Source organism: Monodelphis domestica, chromosome 6, assembly GCF_027887165.1.
Source record: "Monodelphis domestica isolate mMonDom1 chromosome 6, mMonDom1.pri, whole genome shotgun sequence".
NCBI classification, from domain to species: Eukaryota; Metazoa; Chordata; class Mammalia; order Didelphimorphia; family Didelphidae; genus Monodelphis; species Monodelphis domestica.
This window is the reverse complement of record NC_077232.1, coordinates 103704119-103726059: the sequence shown is the minus strand read 5'-3', so window position 1 is coordinate 103726059 and position 21941 is coordinate 103704119. Positions and strand designations below refer to the sequence as shown.

At 35.8% G+C, this 21941-nt stretch overlaps 1 protein-coding gene across 4 annotated transcripts in view; it reads right to left on the bottom strand.

Moving 5' to 3' along the window:
* Positions 1-21196, bottom strand: part of SLIT2 (slit guidance ligand 2) — a 392002-nt gene extending 370806 nt beyond the window's left edge. For all 4 annotated transcript variants that reach the window (XM_007496674.3, XM_001368444.5, XM_056802468.1 and 1 more), the window contains exons 1-4: positions 18744-21196; positions 15457-15528; positions 14153-14224; positions 712-783 (exon numbers count right to left, since the gene is read on the bottom strand). In XM_007496674.3, the coding sequence (XP_007496736.1) occupies positions 712-783; positions 14153-14224; positions 15457-15528; positions 18744-18922 (395 nt within the window). In that variant the 5' untranslated portion in view covers positions 18923-21196. The remainder of the gene's footprint in view (positions 1-711; positions 784-14152; positions 14225-15456; positions 15529-18743) is intronic.
* Between the last annotated feature and the right edge of the window lie 745 nt (positions 21197-21941).

Sequence of the window (21941 nt, the reverse complement as noted above, 5' to 3'; positions counted from 1 at the left end):
AAAAGAACAGATATATTAACAGCTGAGATAATTATTTGGCAAAATTAACAGGCTTTCTAGAGAGGGCTTAAATATTCTATTTGATACTGAAATTGTGGAGTATTCCCAAATAAATCCTTCCTTGCAGTTTGTGCTTTTTAAACAAAATTTTAAATGCAAAAACTCAAATCTTACTCTATAATCATTTACACAGTTTAGCTTATGAATACACTTTAGCATAACAAAATAATTACAATCAATTTTCACATATACTGTATTTACATTTCACACAAAGGATCACTATTTGAGCCGAGAATAATATCATAAAACCAAATATGAACCCCTAAATATGAAAAATAACCATAACAAATTCCCCTTAAACTACTATGCTCCTACAATAATAAAATTTAGCTATCCTTCCAATCAAACTTTAATTAAAAGCCTTCAAGAGCAGAGGTGTTAAGGAAACTTTGACAGTAAACATGACTACATTAGTTCAATTCCATTATAACGGATACACAAATAAACCATTGTGGTGAACTTAAAAAAGTGACTGAAACCAATAAAGACTAGTCCTATTAACTCCCCAAAAAAGGAAAAACAAAGCAAACTTAAAATACAGAAACCTATCAGTGGACAGATTCCAAGAAAGCAAAGTTAACAGCCTCAAAGTACATTTAATAAAATTCAAGGTACTACCCAAAGCAACAATAATTAACTGTGTCTACTTACAGTCTGTATAACTTCGAAGTCCCAAGAAACAGCAATTCAGGAAACAGCTGAAGGTTATTTTTGTTTAAACGCCTTTTGAGAAAAACAAAAATAAAAATAAAGCTCGCATTACAGATGAAATAGAACAATGAGACAATGACTTTGTATTATCTCATATTTTAAGAAAGATATGAGAATTAAAGTATTACAAATTAAGGGTTTTATCCACCTTTTATTGGGTGACTATTAAAAATGCTTTTCCATTATGTAAAAATACACTCAGTTTATATGAAGCAACCATTGGTGAGAACTAACTAATCCTTACAATGTCTATCTATGGAAATAAGCAAAGGAACAAAGGCTACTGTAAAGAAGTTTCTCCTCAAGGACTTGTTGATATAAGAATATACTGGGAAATATTTAACAATTGGCTCTCCAAAAAAAAAGAAATGTAAGAAGAAGACAATTTTTTTTTTGTTTAATCGACCCTACTTACATTTTCCCCATCACTTTCTTAAGTCTAGGCAATAAATAAAACAAGAAATTAAAAGCTCTTATTTGTAATATTTGCCAATTTACAAGGTCTAAATGCTCACACCCTGAAAATTTAATAATTGTCCAATGTGCTTCTACCTCAGTGATTTCTGTTATTAACTACATTTTATTTATTACAATAGACATAAATAAAATATTTTTAAAAATAACATTTTACATGTTCATACAGTTTTAAATCACCTTTTTCTGACATTTGGCAATCCAAGTTCTCTCCTCCTACCTGTTCACTCTCCCCAACATAGCAGGTAATATGATATAGGTTATACATGTGTTATCATACAATACATATTTGCATGTTCATTATGTTGTAAAAGAAGACCCATACTGCTTACACTAGAGAAAAATGCATAGAGCAAATAAAGAAGAATGGTAGGCTTCAATCAAATGAAATACACTTTTTTAAAAAGCTCATATCCTACCTAAAGTGCCCATCTTTCAGAGATTTAGGCGATGAGCAGAGCATTGTCTATGAACTTTGCTTCTTCATTCACATTTAGATATATAAAAAAAATTTAAGGACAGTGAGAGGTCAGCAGTATGGAGGTCCATCAACACCAACAGCAACACCAAGATCATTATCACTCAGGTCTTAAAACAATCCCAAAGGGAACAAATTCTAAATGACCAGTTCTCAAACTTTGGGCAGGAAGTTCATATCACAGTATACCTTGACACGAGAAATCCTGGCATGCTGAACTCTTAAGTTGGCTACCCTAAGGGAAAGTTGGGAGAAGTGAGCCTAGGAAGTTTTCCTTCAAAAGAAGCAGCTGGTTTTGTTGAGTTCTTGGCAAGTTCAAGGTCTGATGTGTTTTGAGGTTAGTATGTTATATGTAATATGTGATTTTATTTTATTTTGTAAATACTATATTTTCTATATTACACAGGCTGGAAAAGCAAATTTATATTAAACAAGATGATTTGCCAAGTTCTTTTATCTACTATAAAGTAACACTTTAAATTTTATGATACATGCTTTGAGGACCATTCTTTTAAATAATATAAATCAAGTTTTTATTTCTGATTTTATTCCTTAACTCAAATCTATAGATTTTGGTACTGATAAAAAGGTATAATTGGTTTTAAAAAACATAAAATGATTCAATTTCAAAATATAATTATACATTGTGTCACTTAAGTATTAATGCTGTATAATTATGAAACTATACCCAACCATCTATATATATATATATATTCAAATGAATATAAATGTTGACCTAAATTTAGTCATTTTCACTTTTATGAACTTTGAGTTTGAGATTTACCATTTCATTAATGGCCACTGACTTCACTGCTTTGCATATGCTTTTATCAAATAAAAACAAACACATTTTTGAAAAGTAAAGTGATGAGAATGGCTAGAATTTCAAAGTATTGAGAAATCATCAAATGCAGGAATTGGAGATTTTTAACTAAAAGAAAATAAGGCTTTTGGCAGAATATGGTCAAGATCTACAAATATTTTTAAATCTATCAACTAAAAAAGGCCTAGACACACCCCTGAATAGCTCCAAAGGAACCAATGGAAAGAAAGAAAAAGGAATTTTAGAATAAGCTCATAGTGTTTGCTTTGGTAGTACATATAATAAAATTAGCCTCATAAGGCAATGATAGCCTCATTCATTACTGGATGAATTGAAGAAAAGTTAGATGATCATCTACAGAAAATTTTATAACTGAGTTTATAGTATAGGTTATAGGAAGGTCCTTACAACTCTTAGATGCTATGATGAAATAGAAAATATGAATGATTTTCATTCTGTTTTAAGTAAATGACTATGAAATTAGAACCATAGACAGTAAAGATACTCAATGCTTTTTAAAAATGTTTTTATTGATGATGAAAAGTGTAAACAATTAGAATGGAATACTGTGTCCTAACAAAAAGAACTTGAATTATAACCCTTTTGAAATTTACTGCCTTTGCCACCATATAGAAGTCAAATTCAACCTTTTGGGGTTTCAATTTCCTCATCTAGATGAGTTGGCTAGACTTGGTAATCTCTAAGATCCCTTTCAGCTCTAGAGCTATAGCTAACAGAAATTATAGAGCAATAGCTTATTTTAAATCACTTCTCTCTTTTTGTGCTTACAATGTTTCAGACTTATGACTATAGTATCTGACATTTTCAAACACAAAAGATAGTTTATACTTGAAATTTTCCCAAATTGGTAGAAAACACAAACATTTTGGAAACACATGTCCTCTATTTGTCTAATCTCCAAGAATCCAGGTTTACCTTCATAACACACTGAGGAACTGAAGAAATACTGTAGAATTTCTCTCCAATAAAGCATTAAAGATATCATAATTCCCCTTCAATGTGTGTAAATTAGCACTAATATTAAGGAGGTTCTTCCAAACGAACTCATGAGGAATAATTTGGTTTTCTTCCTTATTTGTTGAAATTGTATCTTAAAGAGGTATGATTCATTTAAGGATAATCCTGTTTCAAATATTCATGTTTTGGTTTTTTTTTTGTTTGTTTGTTTGTTTTGTCATTCTTCCATCTCCCCTTTGCTTCTCTTTCACCACAAGGAGTTCTTTTCTCTCCCTGTTCTCCACATTGTTCCAAGAGCTCTCTTCCTTCTATTATTATCTGGAAGACCACAACTCTACATTTTACTAACTCATTGAGGCCTGTTCTTCCCTAAAGTGTATACTCTTCTAATATTGTCTTAGTTAACCATTAGCATAGACTGACAAATTTAATTTATCTTAGGTATAATTAACAGGCACCCTTTAACCCATTCAGGACTATTTGCTTTTCAAAGGGATTGTTTTAATTTGGATTCTTCATCAACTGGAAGATAAATTAGGATGTTTCAGGTGAGTAAGTGAAGAATTTTAGGTAATGGGATCTATACCTATAATTATAAACATCAATTGATTATCTAAAGAGGGGGGGGATCTTTATAGTGCCTTTATATATAGTTTTCCATATTCAAGTCATATTCCAGTTATGTGAAATGGAAGTCTCATTGGATAACAGAACTAAACATGGAAGAGGCCTCAGAGGTAATCAAGTCCTTTTACAGAAGAGGAAACTGAGGCTGAAATGACTTAAGTGATTTATCCTGCATCAACAGATAATAATTATCTGAGAACCCATCCCAAAGTGAGAGGGAACCTAAAATGTTCACATTAAAACATGTTCCTTTACAACTCAGAAAGTTTAAAATTATAATTACATTTCATTTGCTGAAGCTTTTATACATTTCTTGCCTCAAGTCAAGCACTAAACATTTCAGCATTAAGATTCATTAGAAAGGAAAATAGAACTCAAAATTTAAATGAGACTATGTTTTCCATGAGTTCCATGATTTATATTCAATTGAATTCAGTGACAAATATTGTCCTTTTTTCTACCAACACACTTTGAACCCTCTTTTCTTGTTTTCTCCCCATCAGCTTTAAACAATTCATAAGTTTAATACATGATTTGATTTTCAAAATAAAATTTAAGAACGTGATACTAAATATTTAGAAAAAATATAGTGTAAAGTCATTGGAGCACAGAGCCTTAAAGCAAAGGAGAATTAAGAAGTATAGAAAACATCATCTCAAGTACTAAAATAAAGGTGTAAAATATAAAATAAATTATTTTTGAGGGTAAAGATTCTGATGAGATCTTACTATTTTAATGGTTTAATGTGATTTCTTCAACTTGTTTCATCCATTAGTACAAATGGCAACCTATGCATGACTTTTCTTCCTCTTCACATTTTGTCCATGTTTTTCTACAAATCTGCCACAGAGGATCATTCCAGCATATGGTAAACCTGCCTCCATTTAAAAAAAACCTTTCATAGGTACCAAAATGTACTATCATCTCTTTTTACAGTTATATATCCAGCTCTCTATTTTTCCCAAAGGCACGTTTCCCTTACAGCATGTCTTGTCAGCACTAGAAATATATTACGGCTTACTTGTGCCTACCATGTTTCTTTCCATGCCTCTTTGGAACTTAATGCAACCTTGATTCTTCAGAGGCTTCTGGGTGTCACAGTAGATAGAGCAATGGAATACAAATTTGACCTCAGAAACTTACTGTGTGCCCCTGGGCAAGTCATTTGACCTCTGACAGTCTTTATCCTCATCTGTAAAATAGGAATAATGATAATAGTACCTACCTCCCAGGGTTGTTGTGAGGATTAAAATTAATTCATATTTTAAAATATGCTTTGCAAGATTCATATATATATATATATTAGCTATTATTATGGTGATTATTCAGTGACTATGGCATTCGATGTTTCTGAAACATATAAGAGAGATGGAAGAATGTTTCTGTTATACTTTTGTTTATTTGTTTTGGCTGAGGAGCAGTTTAAGATCATTGAAAACATTGTGTAATTTCCCAAATGCAATTCAGCACACTCTATTGCTATTTTTCAATTGTAGGCACAGCTTCTCTTTATTAGTACTGATATGTTCAATGCTAACTGAGTAAATCAGTTTAGATGGACAAGCCATCATGTCCAAGTCTGCACAGCAAGCATATTTTTATCTAGTTTTCTCTCTCTCAACTGTTTATTCAATCTCTCTTGAGTAATTATATATTTCATTGAGGAAGCCCGAAAACATTCTGGAGTCTGAAGTAATCAGCATAATGTCATCTATACATGTGATGAATCTTCTTATCTATATGTGATCTCTCTTTCTTTTGAGTGTTGGGGAGGGTAGCCTCCAGCAGAGTCACAAACTATGTTTAAATCCTGTCTTGATAATAATTGATTATTAAATCCAATCATCTTTTTGTTTTTTCCTATGAAGTCTTATATATATACATATATATATATATATATCAGAAACAGATAAATACACATATATATGAGAAACATTTTTATCTACTTAGTCAAATGGTTTTATGTGATCAAGGAATGAGAAAACATAATGGGGTCTTGTCTTCTTGGCAACTGAGTCAATTATATCTATAAAGAGATGGACAGCACTAGAGAATCATTTGTGAAAGCCTGTTTCCATCAAGGATACCCTCAACATATGTGTAGAATATTCTCATAAAGATTAGAAAGTAGACTTAGGGGATCAATAACTATGGATATTCTCTTTGATTGCCTTTTAGAAATAATAATTGTCTGCTTGTTTCCCTATCCCTTTGGCCTTTTCTATTCTCTGACAGCTGGTTAAAAAGAAATCTCTCAATGTTTTCAAGATAGTGAAGATTTTAGTAGCCAATTTTTAGCATGACAACAAAACTATATTATCTATAACAGTAAATACATCTCTGCTAAATCTAGGCATGACTGTATCAAAAGAATCCCTCCGCTTTAAATGAATCAATGAAGTTTAAAATTGGACTGACTGCCACAGAACAATGAAACTGCACAGAATGAACTAAGGGCATAAGCAAGGGGAATGGATGCTAACAAATAGAAACCTACAGGAGTTCCATTTAATCAAACCAGGTGGGTCAATTATCCATTGTTCAGAGCACTCACACTCAATTATGCAGAAGGCAAGATGTACAAAGATGGAGAATGACATCCTGACATCCCACTTCAGGAAATGGCATGGAATTATGTCCTTACGCATGGCATTGATGCATTTCCCTTCTGCCTCCTAACTCTCTACTGCCATATCATGCTCACACCATGACTGATTCATAGCTCTTGTGATGTCTATTCAGAGTGTATTTTCCAAATCATTCTCCCACATAAAGGCAAGATGAAAGTGTTTTGCCTTAGTCCAGGAGAAGAAGTTAGGAAGAACTCTAAAAATTTTTTGATCTTAATTGTGCTTTCTTTGAATGTGTTACTGGGAGAGAACTTAATGGATAGTCTCTGAGATGCCACCTAACAAAGTCTTTTAGATATTCCCTGCCAACTGCTCCTGTTACTTAGGCACCTATATTCAAATGACTTCTGATATACCTTTCCCTTGAACTTACTTAGACTTGTTTGAAATAAAAAAATGAAAACAACTACTGTGTTCCCATGATTGATATTTCTAACTTCCTTTTTATAACTATTATGGACAGAAAGCTTCACATTTCCACCTTCTTTGTTGTCTTTTGCACTTTTAATTTTTGCTTAATTATAACTTCTTAGCTTTGTTTAATTCTGAGAATGTTTAAGATATATCCATGAATAGTATTTCTGAGCAAGTTGCATTTGGAGAAAGTCTAACCCTTTTTCTACTGGATGGAGAAGGCAGAGTAGAGAAATTAAAAGGGGTACTATTTTTTTGGCCCAGATTTATGACTTCATTAGAGTGGGGAAATGCTGATACTGAAATTACTTCCATTGAAGCAGGTCAGCGACTGTCATTTTTTCTATGGCTATCAAATGGGTAGAAGAGTCTTAGAGGGCTGCCTTCAGACACTAAAAAGTTAAATAATTTGTCCATGGATCACACAACCTGCATGTCTTGGAGACAAGTCTTGAATCTAATTCTTCCTGACTCCAAGGCTAACTTTATATATAGCAGACCACTTGTTTTATTTCATTCCCTATTATGACCCATACATTTCTCAGTACATTTGGGTTTTTGTTGTTCCTTTTCCTGTTGGCATTTTTCCACCTACCCAAAAAAGATGAAAAATCCATCCCTGAAAATTATTTTCACTTCCTATTAATAATATACTACTAAAAAAGAAAAAAATAAAAGAATGAAAATTATATTGTATATATGCTTGCTAAAGGTCGGGTTCAATATGTTTCCCTTTTCAATAGCTCAAATAACAGAAAATCCTAAATAACTTTCTAGAGCAGTAACTTCTATGAAATAGCATGGGGAGATACAAGGTGAAGTGTATAGAACATCGGATCATATTTCATATAACAAGGAAAGTTAATTTTTCCAAGGCCTGGAAGGTAACTTCCTAGCCTCAATGAAGTCCTATACCCAATTCCCCTTGAACATTTTGGGGGAATCAAGCCTGAAAACTTTGCCTAACTAGAATCACCATCAAATGTGTGTGTGTGTGTGTGTGTGTGAGAGAGAGAGAGAGAGAGAGAGAGAGAGAGAGAGACAGACAGACAGACAGACAGACAGAAAGACAGACAGACAGATTATCCTATCCATAGGCTGATGCACTGACTATGCCAGCAATAGCTAGATGTGTTACAAAATAAGAGACATTTATTTTAATCTTCTCAAATTTAACAGGTAGGTTTTTGAATGAGCCTTTTTCATACATGTCTTTCTCCAAGAATGGCTACATCTTTTTCAGTTTAGTCATTCTATTAGCAATATTTATACCAGGCTGGAAGATAGTTTTCAGAAAAAAAAAGACACAAGTAATACATATCAAAACTAAAGTATAAGCAGTCAGAAAAGCTCCCAGGTTTTGTAATTTAAAAACTAAGTCAAGAAAGTAGACTTCAACCAACAGTGTTTTTAATCTAAAGATACTCGAAATTAGTGAGATATACAATTACAAGTACAACATTTAACAATCTCTGCCTCTACACAATATATTGTAACAGTGCAAACTAAACTGTTCGTTTCAGAGTATGTATAAAAGAAAGCATCCAGCAAACACTGGATCCTCACAAAGGATGAGCACAAAACAGATGTGGGAAAAATAAACAGCCTTGCTGCTTTAGAATTTAGAAAAAGGTCTGCAAAAAGCAAATAGGACTTCTCACCACAATTTAACTTCTAGGCCTATAAAAAGGGTCCCATGAGAAACTCTCATAGATGAATAAAATATACTATTTAAAGTAACATGGAGCATGTACAAGTTTTTGAAGCTCACAAGTCAGCTGAAAGAATGGGACATTTTGTGTTAGGCTACTGCAATATTGTTCATACTTCTACAATAGAAATTATTCCCATATTTCATAAATGTCAGGCATAGATACATAGCTGATGATTTACAGTATTTTTGCCTCATATCTTCAGCACTCATGCCATTATTTGAGAGCTAAGTAATTTGTTAAAGAAGCCCTTCAAAAAATGGCTAGTCATTTTAAATCCAGGTGTGCGGGTGTCCAAGTACAATACTTTTTAGACAGAACTTGTAATTTTTTTTTTGCAAGGAGATTAGCACTTTGAGCTTGTCCTTGCTCCAAGAAAAATGAATGTATTCTGTTAAGTGATGTAGGATTAGCTACGAGAAAAGGGATTCTTCATCTCCTTGGTGAACAAGGAATAACTGATGTTTCCTTCAGACCTCTTCCACAACATACATACTCCTCCCCTGAGCTCACTGAACACTATGAGCTACCTACAACTGAAATTTAGGAAAGAAGCAATTATTCATGTTCTTCCATTCTGAGCCATCAGGTATGGGGGAGTGTGTGTATTCAGAATCCTTTTTTTAAATGTATTTTTCAAAATGGAATCAATCAGGACCCATGGTTATCATGTCTACTAAATCCAGATTCGACATGCTATATAAGTTTATTTAGATTTTAAAAGCAAATATGAATATGTGGCATAATCTTAACCAACATCTTTAAATGCATCACCAATTAGATTATGTAATTATTTTAGTAGATTACTATACAATTGTCAGGATCCTTTTTCCATATAAAAAACAGCATTTAAAAGGCAAAGGGTAGTTTTTAAAGCTTATGATAGCAAATACAAAGGTATTAAAATTGAGATTTTATAGGTATATTCATATCTATTATGCAATACATGAATGTATATTTTTCCTTATTTCTGCACATTTTAATTCTTGTGAAAAAATATAAACTGGTAGCAATATAAGTTCATCAAAGTCTGATATTAATGATTTTTCCTTTTGTGGTGGAAGTTTTCATTTATGTGGTCCAGTAATACACCTTTCATATTTAGCACACAAATGAATAAAAGGTCATGATGTTGTCAAAGGAAATGACAATTCTGAAAAAATCTCAAAACTTTCCCATACTCTTCAATATTATTGGAATATTTTCAGTTCTACTCATTGGGAAAATGAAAGCCTAATTTTCACTATTAGAAAATCTCAAGGGGGAGAAGATCCTTTTAAAAAGACATGAAATACACTTCTCTCCATGGAGTATCATCCCATAAATCTGTAAATGAAGAACACTGCACTTTATTAGTCCAATGAAATACAGTGTGATTGAAGAGAGAACATATTTTGATCAATAAAGAATACAAACTGCCAGATAAAACCCCACTTGATTTATTTTTTTTTGCTGAGAATTAATCCAGATAAAAAAGTCATTTTCAATACCTATATGTTTTAACATGCACACAAATACACACACTTATTTAAAAAGCATGTCTTTGCACTTAATGTTTTCAGCAATATTTTAAAATTTTATTCTTCTTAAGTTAATAGTGTATTTTCACCTAAGCACTTAATTTTATTATGTTGTATTTGAACTTTTTGCTTAAACAACATGAAGTCTATTAATATAATCCACAAGTGCCATGTACTCAAGCTTTTATCCTAATGTCAAATGCAAGTTATTATAATTGTTGGTTTATATATCATCTCCTGAAAAATTTGTTACTGCAATAGATCTGTGAATATAGTGACATGCCTAGAGTCAGAAAGACAATTTAAAATCTAGCTTTCAACATTTACTAGCTATGTGTCCTGGACAAGTTACTTAACTTCTGTCTGCCTAAGTTTCTTTAGATTGTTATAATGATAAAAAGATATAGTAAACACTTTTTGAAAACCTTAAAACATTATTAAGAATGAGATGCTATCATTAGTGTTATTATTACTATCGACTATTAGAACCCTGCATCATGTGTATATATGTTGTGCTATAGAATAGAATTCTTTAATCATAACCACCTATATTAAATGATGAACCTGTGACATCTGATTCTGGGTACTTTATATTATTAAACCCCAAATTTAAATTTCATCTTGCTATCCAAACAAAATCTTATTGAAATTCTTTGGTTTTGTGTTCTTTCTTCTCAATGGGAAAATACATGGGAGAGTTATATTGATACATTATTTTGGTTGCAGATATTGTTACTTTTAAAAACAATTAGTAGCAAGAATACAAATGCTAGGCAACACCCTCCCCCCCACCCTCCATCTCAAGATATGTCCTGCTTCTCTTCTGGACAAAGTTTTTCTTCCTGGACAAAGTTGTAATTAAGGCAACAAAAAGTATGACCCAAAATCAAAAACAAAAATAAAACCCCAAATGCCTTAAGAGAATATATTTAAGAAGATCTGATATGTAATTATTTTTGTTTCCCATCTATTTGTAAAAATGAAGACAATTTGAGAGTGAATATTTTATACAATCACCTTTACTGTTTTTTATTCAAATACTGTTCTCCAAACATTGATAATCAAACAAGTCACTACACTATTTAAACATATGAATGGTAATTACAATGTAAAACTAGCCATAATTATAGTAACCCAAGCTTAATCTATTAAAGATGCAAGTTACAAATGAGAAATTCACCTGAAGATTTTTAGGAAGGATACAAGATCATGTAATCATTGTAGTTAACTCATTGCATTGTTTTTCAAAACTTCATTTTGAATCTTTCAAGTTTATCTCTAAAAAACAATTTTGAAAAGCTCCAGGTTCCAAATGAAAAACAAAACTGAATAGGAAAGACCATGCTCACAGGGTTGGTGGACTCTTTGTTGTACATAGAAAGCTCCTGCATTAAATCCAAAATGGTTGTTTTCAAAAGGACTTACATAGTTTGGAAAATGTGTGCATTCTCACAAACTATGAACTATTTCACATACAAAAGGAGAAATATTTGAAAAGTGTATCCACAAGTTTCCTAAGAAATGGTTTTGAATTCCAGAGTCCCAAGGAGATGAATTGGCTGTCAGATAACAATGTGCCTCCATCAGATGGACTTGGCAGTTGTAAACAAAAGGAATTTTCTCAGCTTTTCCTCACAAATATGAAATATTTGCTCTTAGCCAACAGCTGGGCTGATTTAAAGAGGTCCTGCATATATATTAGTTTTCATTCAAAATTACAAATCCTCCTCCCACCCTGCAACATCTGACTGAGTCTTAGTATAATGGAAAATTGTTCTAGGATGAAGTGAAATTCCCAGGAGGGGGGGAAAAGTTTTTTTTTTTTTTTTAAATAGGACCAACTTATAACCCTAATCAAATTTCAGGTAATAAGAAAAGCAAGTAATTATCTTTTTTTTGGAAAATATGGTTAAAATTGTTCAAAAAGACATTTAACAACCTTCAAATGAACAAGAAAAGGATTCAGTTAATTGAATTGTCATATTGATTTGTACTTATTTTAAAATATAAAATAATAAAAATAAGATATAACATTTAAGGTATGAAGATTTTAGCAGAACTTTTAAGTCATTCATAATCTAGAGTCTAAATGTAAATTAATTTATCATAAGTGACTACTAAAAATGACTGAGTCCAAAATGCTACCTATTACAAAAGAAGACAATTGTTCATTTTAAATTTACTTTCTTAAAGGTAAATCCCTATATAAAATATTTCCAAAAGGAATGAATGAATCAAAAATGACTCTGGTGACTAGTGATCTTTGAACTGGAACCACATATCCCAGAAATCTTCAATCAGACCATAGGAGCATTCTGATCTCTTCCAAGTAGTCACTAACCAGAGATTATTATGTAATGAATTAACCAAATAAGATATCTCTGAAACACAGTTTCAAGTAGTGATATGTATATGAGATTCAAATTATACCAGCACACTTAATAGAAAAGTTATATATCATGATATATAGAAATGTATAATGTTAAATAAAAGGTATTTGTTTTATTAAGTTCAAGAGGGAAAAAAAATTATGGTCTATAAGTGTTCCAAAATTTTTAAAATGATTAAATCATTCTTCTTCACTTTTGGGTAATAAAGAGAACATGACTTTTGCCCTTGGGCCTTCAGTGAACTTCAATGTATCCTAGTATATCATATAAATACCATGTTTCACTCCTCCCACCCTGGGAACTTCTGATCTTACATGAAGCCATTTATGTTCACTCAGTAAAAAGTTTCTGTTCATGTTTCCAACTATATAAAATTACTTTTCTGCTAAAGCAGAAGTACTGAAATTGTATAGAAAAAATTGAAGCTAAAGTTCTTAATTTGGGAGTTGATGACATCATTTCCATATTGGAAAGAAAGTAGATATATCCATTCATCCTAAAAAAGTAATATATGCTACTTAAGCTAGAGATCAAGTCAGTTAGGCATATGACAAGCATACATAAATAGTGAAATGTGCACTATACCTCATACTCTAGGTGCATTTATCTAGATACTATAAATATGTGAATATTAGGAGGAAAATTATCATATTAAAGTCTAAATTCCGCTTTTATCTGCTTATTATCAAATTATCTAAGATTTAGTACATAAATATAAGAGTATTCATTTATATTTCCACTTGTGTAATTCTTTTTCCCCTTTCCTGTTAACAAGGAATGTCAAAAGCTGCACTAAGTGTAATAATATTGTGAAAATTGATTCTTTTGTGATATTTTATTTGAAGCATTAATTTTCACAGAAAAAAGTTTAAGAGAAAGTAGGAATTGAAAATATATGATTCACTAAATGAGAAGACAAAAATCTACCAAATTAAGATGCTTAAGGATTTTTTAAAAATTCCTATATCGTATTAAATCAACTATTATGAGAAGAAAAATCTAACATTACATCCTAGGGTTGGCAAGTAATATAAAATATTGTGGATGGCAAGAGGAATGTATAACTATATCTGTATATTGAAAACAGAACCACTGACTTCCAAGTCAATATCCTTCTTTAGAAAATTAGTCTGTATTTTGATTTTTTCCTGTTATTTAGTAATACTTATTCAAGATCTCCACTTATTATCTATTTATCTAGAAAACAATATATTCCTTTAGAATAAACAGTACAGGAATCAGAGCCTGGAGTTCTTGAAAAAGTGCTTAGAATCTGAGTTAAATATAAAAAAAGTCAAGTTATATTGTTATTAATGTAAAATTAAAAGTACTTACAGTCTCTCTAGTTCTTTAAGATCCTGAAATGCTCCTCTTTCAATAGTACTAATCTTATTCTCCATTAGCTGACTGAAATGAAAAAAATAAAATTGCATTTAAATTCCAACAGGAATCATCAAACACCATATTTTAAGGAACTAGTACCTTATAATCTTCTTGTTTTTACTTACTTATTTTTAGGATCTACTGTGCAACTTAATAATGGAACTTGGGGGAATGAAAGCAAGAGAAAGACACACAATTTACAAATTTAATGGCAGTTACTAAGGTAATTTCTGTGGCTGAAAACTACCATTTAAATACTTAAACCTCTTTTAAGAATACTGCTTGCCCTAAAGAACATCAACTTGAAGTTGTTTTGTGATTGTTGTATGACAAACATATATGCAAAATATGTTTGTGTATATATGCATGTGTATACACATATTTTGTGTATATAAGCGATCATATATGTACATGTGTGCATGTATGACACATGTGCACATATACATATGTGTATATTTTCTTCCTTTAACTAAAAAAAAATCAATACAGTGATACCACAATTCTTAGTTCATAGTTTTATGTCAGCACTTGGCTAAATATAGTAAAAGCCTATCTCTTAATACAATGACATTGAACATAATTACATATTCAATAACATATATATAATCAAAATAATGTAAATAGTTACAGTCCTTCTGTGGGTAAGAACAATTTTATGTTACACAAATTTTAAATTATTATTCACTCACAACCAATAAGTCTATTGGATACCGAAATAGTCACCATTCTACATTTTCCCTAAGGTACACATTTCACTAAATATTATAAACATAATCTCTAGAACCCCTAAAAGGTAAGCAACTCTTAAAAAAGGTTATTTTCTTAATAAATATAGAGAATTATATTTGTAGTTGAAGAGCTTATAGAGGGACTGTTTCAAGTTTGGGAATAAAGTGCATAACAGCAATTCTTCTGTTGTCAAAATCTTTACTTTTAGGAGACAAAGTATTTTCACCTTCATAAACTGCAGGCACAGATTACTTATTTTTCTAGTTCACTACGAATCCAAAATATACTGATACTGAGTACCATAATTCATAATGAAAAATTATGGTTCTCCATACCATAGCAATCTTCTAACAATTATAAGAGTATCTTGAAATCAGTGTATTATTTACATGATGTTAGAAAAGGGAAGAATAGAAAAGAAATGTAGCTTACAGTTTATTCTTGTGGCATTGAGAAGGCTTTTAAAGGCTGCCACAAAATATACAACTGCAAAGCAAATTTTCACAAGGCATTAAACTCACACTTACAGAACTCGGAGGTGTCTAAGGCCAGCAAAATCCGTCTTAGTGATTCTTGTTATGTTATTTCCATTCAAATCCCTAAGAGAAATAAGAACAATGAGATAAAAAGTCAATTTTCTTTTATTTCATTCTGAATTTTTAATAAATAATACCAAAAAAGCAAGAATTTTATGTTCATTGGAGTCAATTTTCATCTGTTTAGTTTAAGAACTAATTCAGGGGAGGAGATGATTTCAAAAGAAGTTGAAAAGTATTTCCTAACTTTTCAAAGAAAAGTTTGAAAAGTTAATTCATTCTGACATTACTGTGATTCAAATTAAGTATAATAGGATTGATATCACTCAAGTAGTGCTCTCAAAGTTCTTCTAGTACTCCTAATGATATTAATAGTATTTTTGTACTTATATAGAAATTATAATGTAACTTTGTTACTATTTAGGCATATCCTCAGAACTTTTCTTTAAGAAGTCAAAATAGCAATTTGCTCAAACTGACCAGGCAGAACATTGAAAAGTACATTTTTAAAAAACACATTGCATCTTGTGAAAAAACTTCCCAAGGCAAGCCAAAGTTAAAAAGTGCCATCAAAAGGAACAAACTTCAAAGATTTGCATTTACAAGCATTTACCTTCCAACAATCCTATGTTTGTATGAAAACTAAACTCTTCATTTGCAGTCCAAGGAACCCCACTGTGACTGTAAAGTGAAAACTCCTTACACAGGCAATAATGGAAATAAGATTCAGGCCCTGACATTTTTGTTCAGATTTCAGCACTACTTTTACTTCTGGAGTTACTACCTCCTTTTCTGGAATCTTAGTTGAAAATCTAAACTTTCCCTGGTTCTAATCATTACAAATAAAACCAGGCTTTGCTGGGGTCTGAATGTACTCCTTTATAGAAGGAAACACTATTGCAGTGAGCCTTGCCTTTGACTTTGTTATATATGTACAAAGTATATACTTTTTAATACTAGTATTTAAAAGACAAGCTGGTTAAATTTCCTTCTGAAGCACTTTACAATTTCCTTCCCTACCCCCCCCCCAAAAAAAAAAATCAGAGCTCTGAAACTCATTGGTATTTCTTTTCTAAGTGCAGTTTCTCTTTGTTGAGTAAGACATGTTTGTACTCAAACCTTTAAACTGTTCTGAACAGCATGAAATGGCAAGTGAGAAAGAATTTTGAATCTGGTCTGTTTTCTTCTTTTCATTTGCACATCCTTGTCCCATTCTTCAGAAAATTAGCACTAGGTTGTTTGCTTAAACTTATCAGTCTTTCCCAGACTATTCCAGTAGATCTATTAAGTTCTTTAACATAAAATTCACAGGGATAAATTGAGTGGATCACATATTGACAAGAAAATCCCTGCTAAGGAGACAACTTGCCCATAACTGATGATTGGGGAAGTCATGTGGAGGAGTAGTGGAGGATGGCCAGTGGTGGAAGCCATTTACAAAGGAAAAAGTGGGGGAGGGCAAAATCTGGCATCTTTGCCATTTGTTTAGCAAAAAATAATTTGTGGTTCATGAGAAAAAAAAAATATTGTGCCTGTATGGAAAAATTGTCCTGTATATTTCAGGTTTGTTGGCTAGTACCTGAAATTTCCACAGTTCTACATAACCTAAGAGAGATTTTGGGAAAAGATAAACAGTCGTAAATGTCAATTTCCCATCTGCTCCACAAACAGAGGCCAGTGAAGGGAAGTGTTGGGCAATTACTTGGATAATTCAGGTAATTCCCTCCACCACCACCTCCTAAAAACACAGTTTTGCCTGAGGAAAAAAAAAAGTAAAATAACTGACTAAAAGTAGATGAAAATGTCGGGCTGGATGGGGGGGAGGGACTTAACCTGGGTAGGCGAGAGAAAGAAGGGGGAGCGTCGACTAATTGCTTATTACAGATAATTGCCTCAATTCTTCACTTCACTGAACCAGGGCAGACCTATACAATGATCTTGTGGACCATTCAAAACGGTTTCTGGCTTTATTTCTTTATTACAGACTTCTGGGGTTTGAAGGAGGGAGAAGACGAGGAGGGTACCGATGGAGAAAAACACAACTGCTACATAAAAGAGAGATAGAAATGGCAGGGGGCGGGGAGGTGGGGGGCGGGTGTCAAGTCATGAAGAAGCTGGCAGACTTCGTTAGGCATCTCGGGGCACTGTGGCCACTCGTTTGGCATCAGAGTGGCTCCTCCACATGAGTTACAATGAGACTCAAGATTTTTTGTTTTTTTTTTTTTACGGTTTTAAAAGTTCGTCTAGGAATGAGGAAATTTTACCCCAAATTGTTGGGCATTTTCTCAGGTACATCCTGATTAGAAAAACGCCTAGTCCTAACGAACAACCTCTTCCAGTACATTAGCAGAAGAAGGAGGGGAGGAGATTGGGAAGGGGGGGGGCTGTTCAGAGGGGGAATTACTTTCTCCTTGATTCTGCGACTTTCAGCCTTTCACTGAGCTGGCTCCCTCCTCCTTCAGTCCTTTGATAAGCAACAGACCGAGGGAGACCAGCAACCTCATTACTCCCTCATTATCCCTCCCTCCTCTTTCTAGTGTGAAACACAAAGCAGTGGGACTAATGTTTTAACTTCTTTCATGTCTCCTAACATTACGCTGCACAAGCCCATGATGAGAATAGCAGCTAGGCGGTCCTGAAACCAAACCGCGAGTGTCAACAACAACGGAGCGACTGGATTTGGTGTAAAAATGTCACATTTCCCTTATTGAGTCCACTTCTCTCTCCGGCACTCACCCCCACCCCCCTCCCGCCCGCGGGCCAACTCAGGATTGAAAGTAGGAGGTAGTGAAGGTAGTGAAGAGAGGAGAGCCAAGAGGAGCAAGCCTAACACACATCCCATAAACCTCAAGAGGAGCTCCACAGCACTTGGCCCTCACTCCTCTTCCAAAGCTGCCCTCATGGCCTGTGCAACCTCTTCTTTCCCCAACCTTAGGTAGGGAATGCTGAGTTGGGGGTGGGAGGCGGGAAAGAATGCCAGTGAGTGGAATGCTACTCTTTCTTCAGTGCAATTCCTTCTTCTGGATCATGCCTAAAGATCATAAGAACTGACCTTGGGCAAATCATTTAGCCTCCCTGGGTCTGTTTCATCATCTGTAAAATGAAGTGGAGATTCTGCTCCAGCTTCACATCTATGATCCTATGAACTGTCCCGTTCCAAACTCTTGGAGGTAAGGGAGGGAGATGGAAGAGGATGGAGGTGGCTGGTTTGGGGATGGCAAGGAAGATGGAAGGGGGTTGGGAAGGGGCAAGGGAGAAGGATAGGGTGCATTACTCACAGCCTCTCCGTGTTTCGAGGGATATTCCTCGGCACGCTGCGCAGCGCCAACCCATGACAGTCTACGGTGCTCCCGGAGCAGGAACACTGCGCCGGGCAAGACTGCGGTGCCACCTCACTCAGAACTACCAGCACTAATCCCAACGACAGGGACAGCTTCTTAAAGCCGAAGCCACACATCTTCCTCCTCCAGTCTCTCCTTCCTCCAACAAGCCTTGGAAGACACAACCCCACCCTCGCCCCCAGGGAATAATCCAAAAACAAAAAAACCAAAAAAAAAAACGGAGGTACAGATTCAAAGCGTCGTCAGAGGGCAGTTTCCACACACAAGAAAAAAAAAGAAGAATATAATAGTAATGATAATAATAATAATAAAAGCACCGCAACACACGCACGCGCCTCCCAACCCCTGCTATCTCCACCCCTCCACCAGGCGGGCGCGACTTCGGGAAGTTTAGGTCTGCGGTGATCACACAGTACAGTGCAGGATTTCACTTATCACCAAGGTTTGTGAGAGTCCGGTAATAAGTCGGAAGGTTTACGCGTCCCCTCTTGTCCAAGGATCAAGTTGTCGATAAAAGCAGCCTAAGACTCCTTGTTCTCCTCTGATGGCAAAGATGATGCAGAACCAGTCTGTGTATGTCTGCGTGGGGGTCTGTGTCCTATCTGCACATACACAGGCGCTCAACCCCAGCAAATCAGAAGGGCTGCCTGCTTATCCTTTGCTGGCGGTGTGTTTTAGAGTGTGTGTGTAAGGTGTGAGGAAGTGAGATGGAAAGGGAGAAGGAGGTCACCTAAAACACGGTAAGGGGGAGGCAAAAAATGCCCCCGCCACAGAAACAAACTCGAGTCCTCGGAGCTACCAGCCACAAAATCCGCGTTTGCCTACAACTGCACGCTTCCTGCGAAACTGCATTGCGACCAGTGGCCGCCACAGAGAACCACACAAGCAATCCGTGGATGGCAAGGTTAGGCTCCTGGGCTAACCACAGCTCAGTTCACGCACTCTTCCTTCCACAACCTGCAGCCGCAAGAGCAAAGGCAGCCACCGGGCGCAGTGCTTTCAGTCTCACCAGTCGAGGAGGGAGGTTTGCAAAACGCACATGCACTTCTGTGAAGAGCAGAAATTCTCTAATCAACCTTCCAAACCTCTTCAAGACCCAGTCTGGGGGCAGGGAAAATTGTTAGGTGGTGATCAAACAGGAGGGATAGTCATTTCCCAAAGATAGACTTCCTGGTTTTCCTGCTCTCTAACACCTCTCTTTGTGGGGAGGACTAAGAAAGCCAAGTTTAGCAAGAAATGTTCTTCAAGACGGAATGAGTACAGACTTTGGGAGATGATTTTCAAGAGGTAGAGATATTTAGGTTAAACATTCGGCCAGAGTGATCCTGTGGTCTTCCGTGGCAGTATTACCCTCAGCTGCGGGGTGCACAAGGAAGCGGAGCTGAAATGAATTGAGAGGAAAAGACAGCAGCTGAATGTCGTGTGTGTGTGTGTGTGTGTGTGTGTGTGTGTGTGTGTGTGTGTGTGTGTGTGTTACCCCCCTCTTGTTTCCCGGATACAGTAGCTCTGCAACAGACACCTGATAGGAAAGGTAGAAACAATCTAGTTGAACCAGATGAGGGGTCCCTGGCCCTCTGAGAGGACCCCTTTGTGGTCACCCGGGAAAAATAAGATGGTCCTTTTAAAGTCCAGGAACTTTTTCCTCCGTTTGATCTTGCCCCCCGGACACCTCACAACCTGCCGGGAAAGAAGCCCCACAAAGATGAGCTGTCCGCAATTCCCAACAGTGCACCTGACTCTGGGGTTTCAATGAGGAGCAGCCCAACTGGTTCCAATTCCTTCAGCTCTCCAGGCTGCTTTTCCCTCCTCCAGAAAGGGAGTTTGGGGAGGGGAGGTAGTCCACGGGTGGGGTGGAGGAAAAGGGAGGGGGCTCGCTCTTCAGGTTCCTGAGACCCCAGCCAAAGTCTAAACAATAGGACGCAGCATACACAAGGCGACCAAGTCTCCGATTCCCCAAAGAGGCAAAGGTGGGTTTGCTGTGGCAGGAGTTGTTCGCTGTTGCAGCTGGGCGCTGCACCGTGCGAGTCTAGCACAAGGACAACAAAAAACCCAGGCAAATGCTTCTCAATCAAGCCTGCTGGCCCGCTCTGAAGATTCCGCTTTCTCTCTCAGTATACAAGGTTTGCCCGGGAAGAGCAGCAGCTTTTTCTTGCGCCCGGGAACAACATCATCATCACCAAAGCCATCCTCCTTCCTCTCCTCCTTCTCTTTTTGACCACGTTTGTCTGGTGCTGGGCTGCCTCCTCCGCCGCCTCCGCTGCTGCCTCTGTCACTGCTGCCGCTGCCGCTGCTGCTGCTGCTGCCGCCGTCGCCGCCGCAGCCGCCACAACAGCCGCCTCCGACGTCCGGGGACTTCTCAAATAAATAACACCGAGTGAGAAGTTAACCACGCTCTGTTCTTATATACCAGCGGCGGAACCCCCACCCCCTCCGGCCACGCCCAAAGCCACAGGCGCCGAGCTCACTGGCTGGGCAGCTCCTGAACCAGGAGTACCTCGCTGGAAACGAGGTGAGAGCGCTAGGGAGAGAGAGGATGAGAGTTGGTTGTGGAGAGCTGTTGAACAAGGTCAGGGATGGCACACACGAATACACGCGCGCATACACAAACATACGTTGAGTTAGGGCTGGAGAGAGGTTCTTCCACCTCCCACCTCCACCTCCAGCTTATTCAGCTTCAGAGAGGTGACCTGATGGCTTGAATTGGTTGAGATCTCCGTTGCTGTAGCGAGAAAAGGAGCAAGCTTTATTGAACTACTGCGAAGAAATACTCCGGGCAGTCATTAATGCAGCTTTTACCACATGTTCCTGAAGGGGATCGCTTAGTGTTATCAAACACATATGCACACAAATCTACAGAAGTAGATCTGTGGGAGAACACACAGAGACACACACAAACACAAAAGCACGTGTATATTTTTGGAGAGCTTTAAAGTTTAAGATTGCTACAAGTTCAAAATCGATGCCCCCCCCCCCCAGCCCCTCTTCCCTTATTCTTCCCTTCTACACGCTAGCCTCTTCCGCTTAACCCCTTCTCTTTATCCACACTCTTAACAGCACACTCTCTGTTGAGAACCCGACCCTTTGAAGGACAGTCTTAAAAAATCAGAGATTGGTAAAGGGCCAGTGATTTTGATC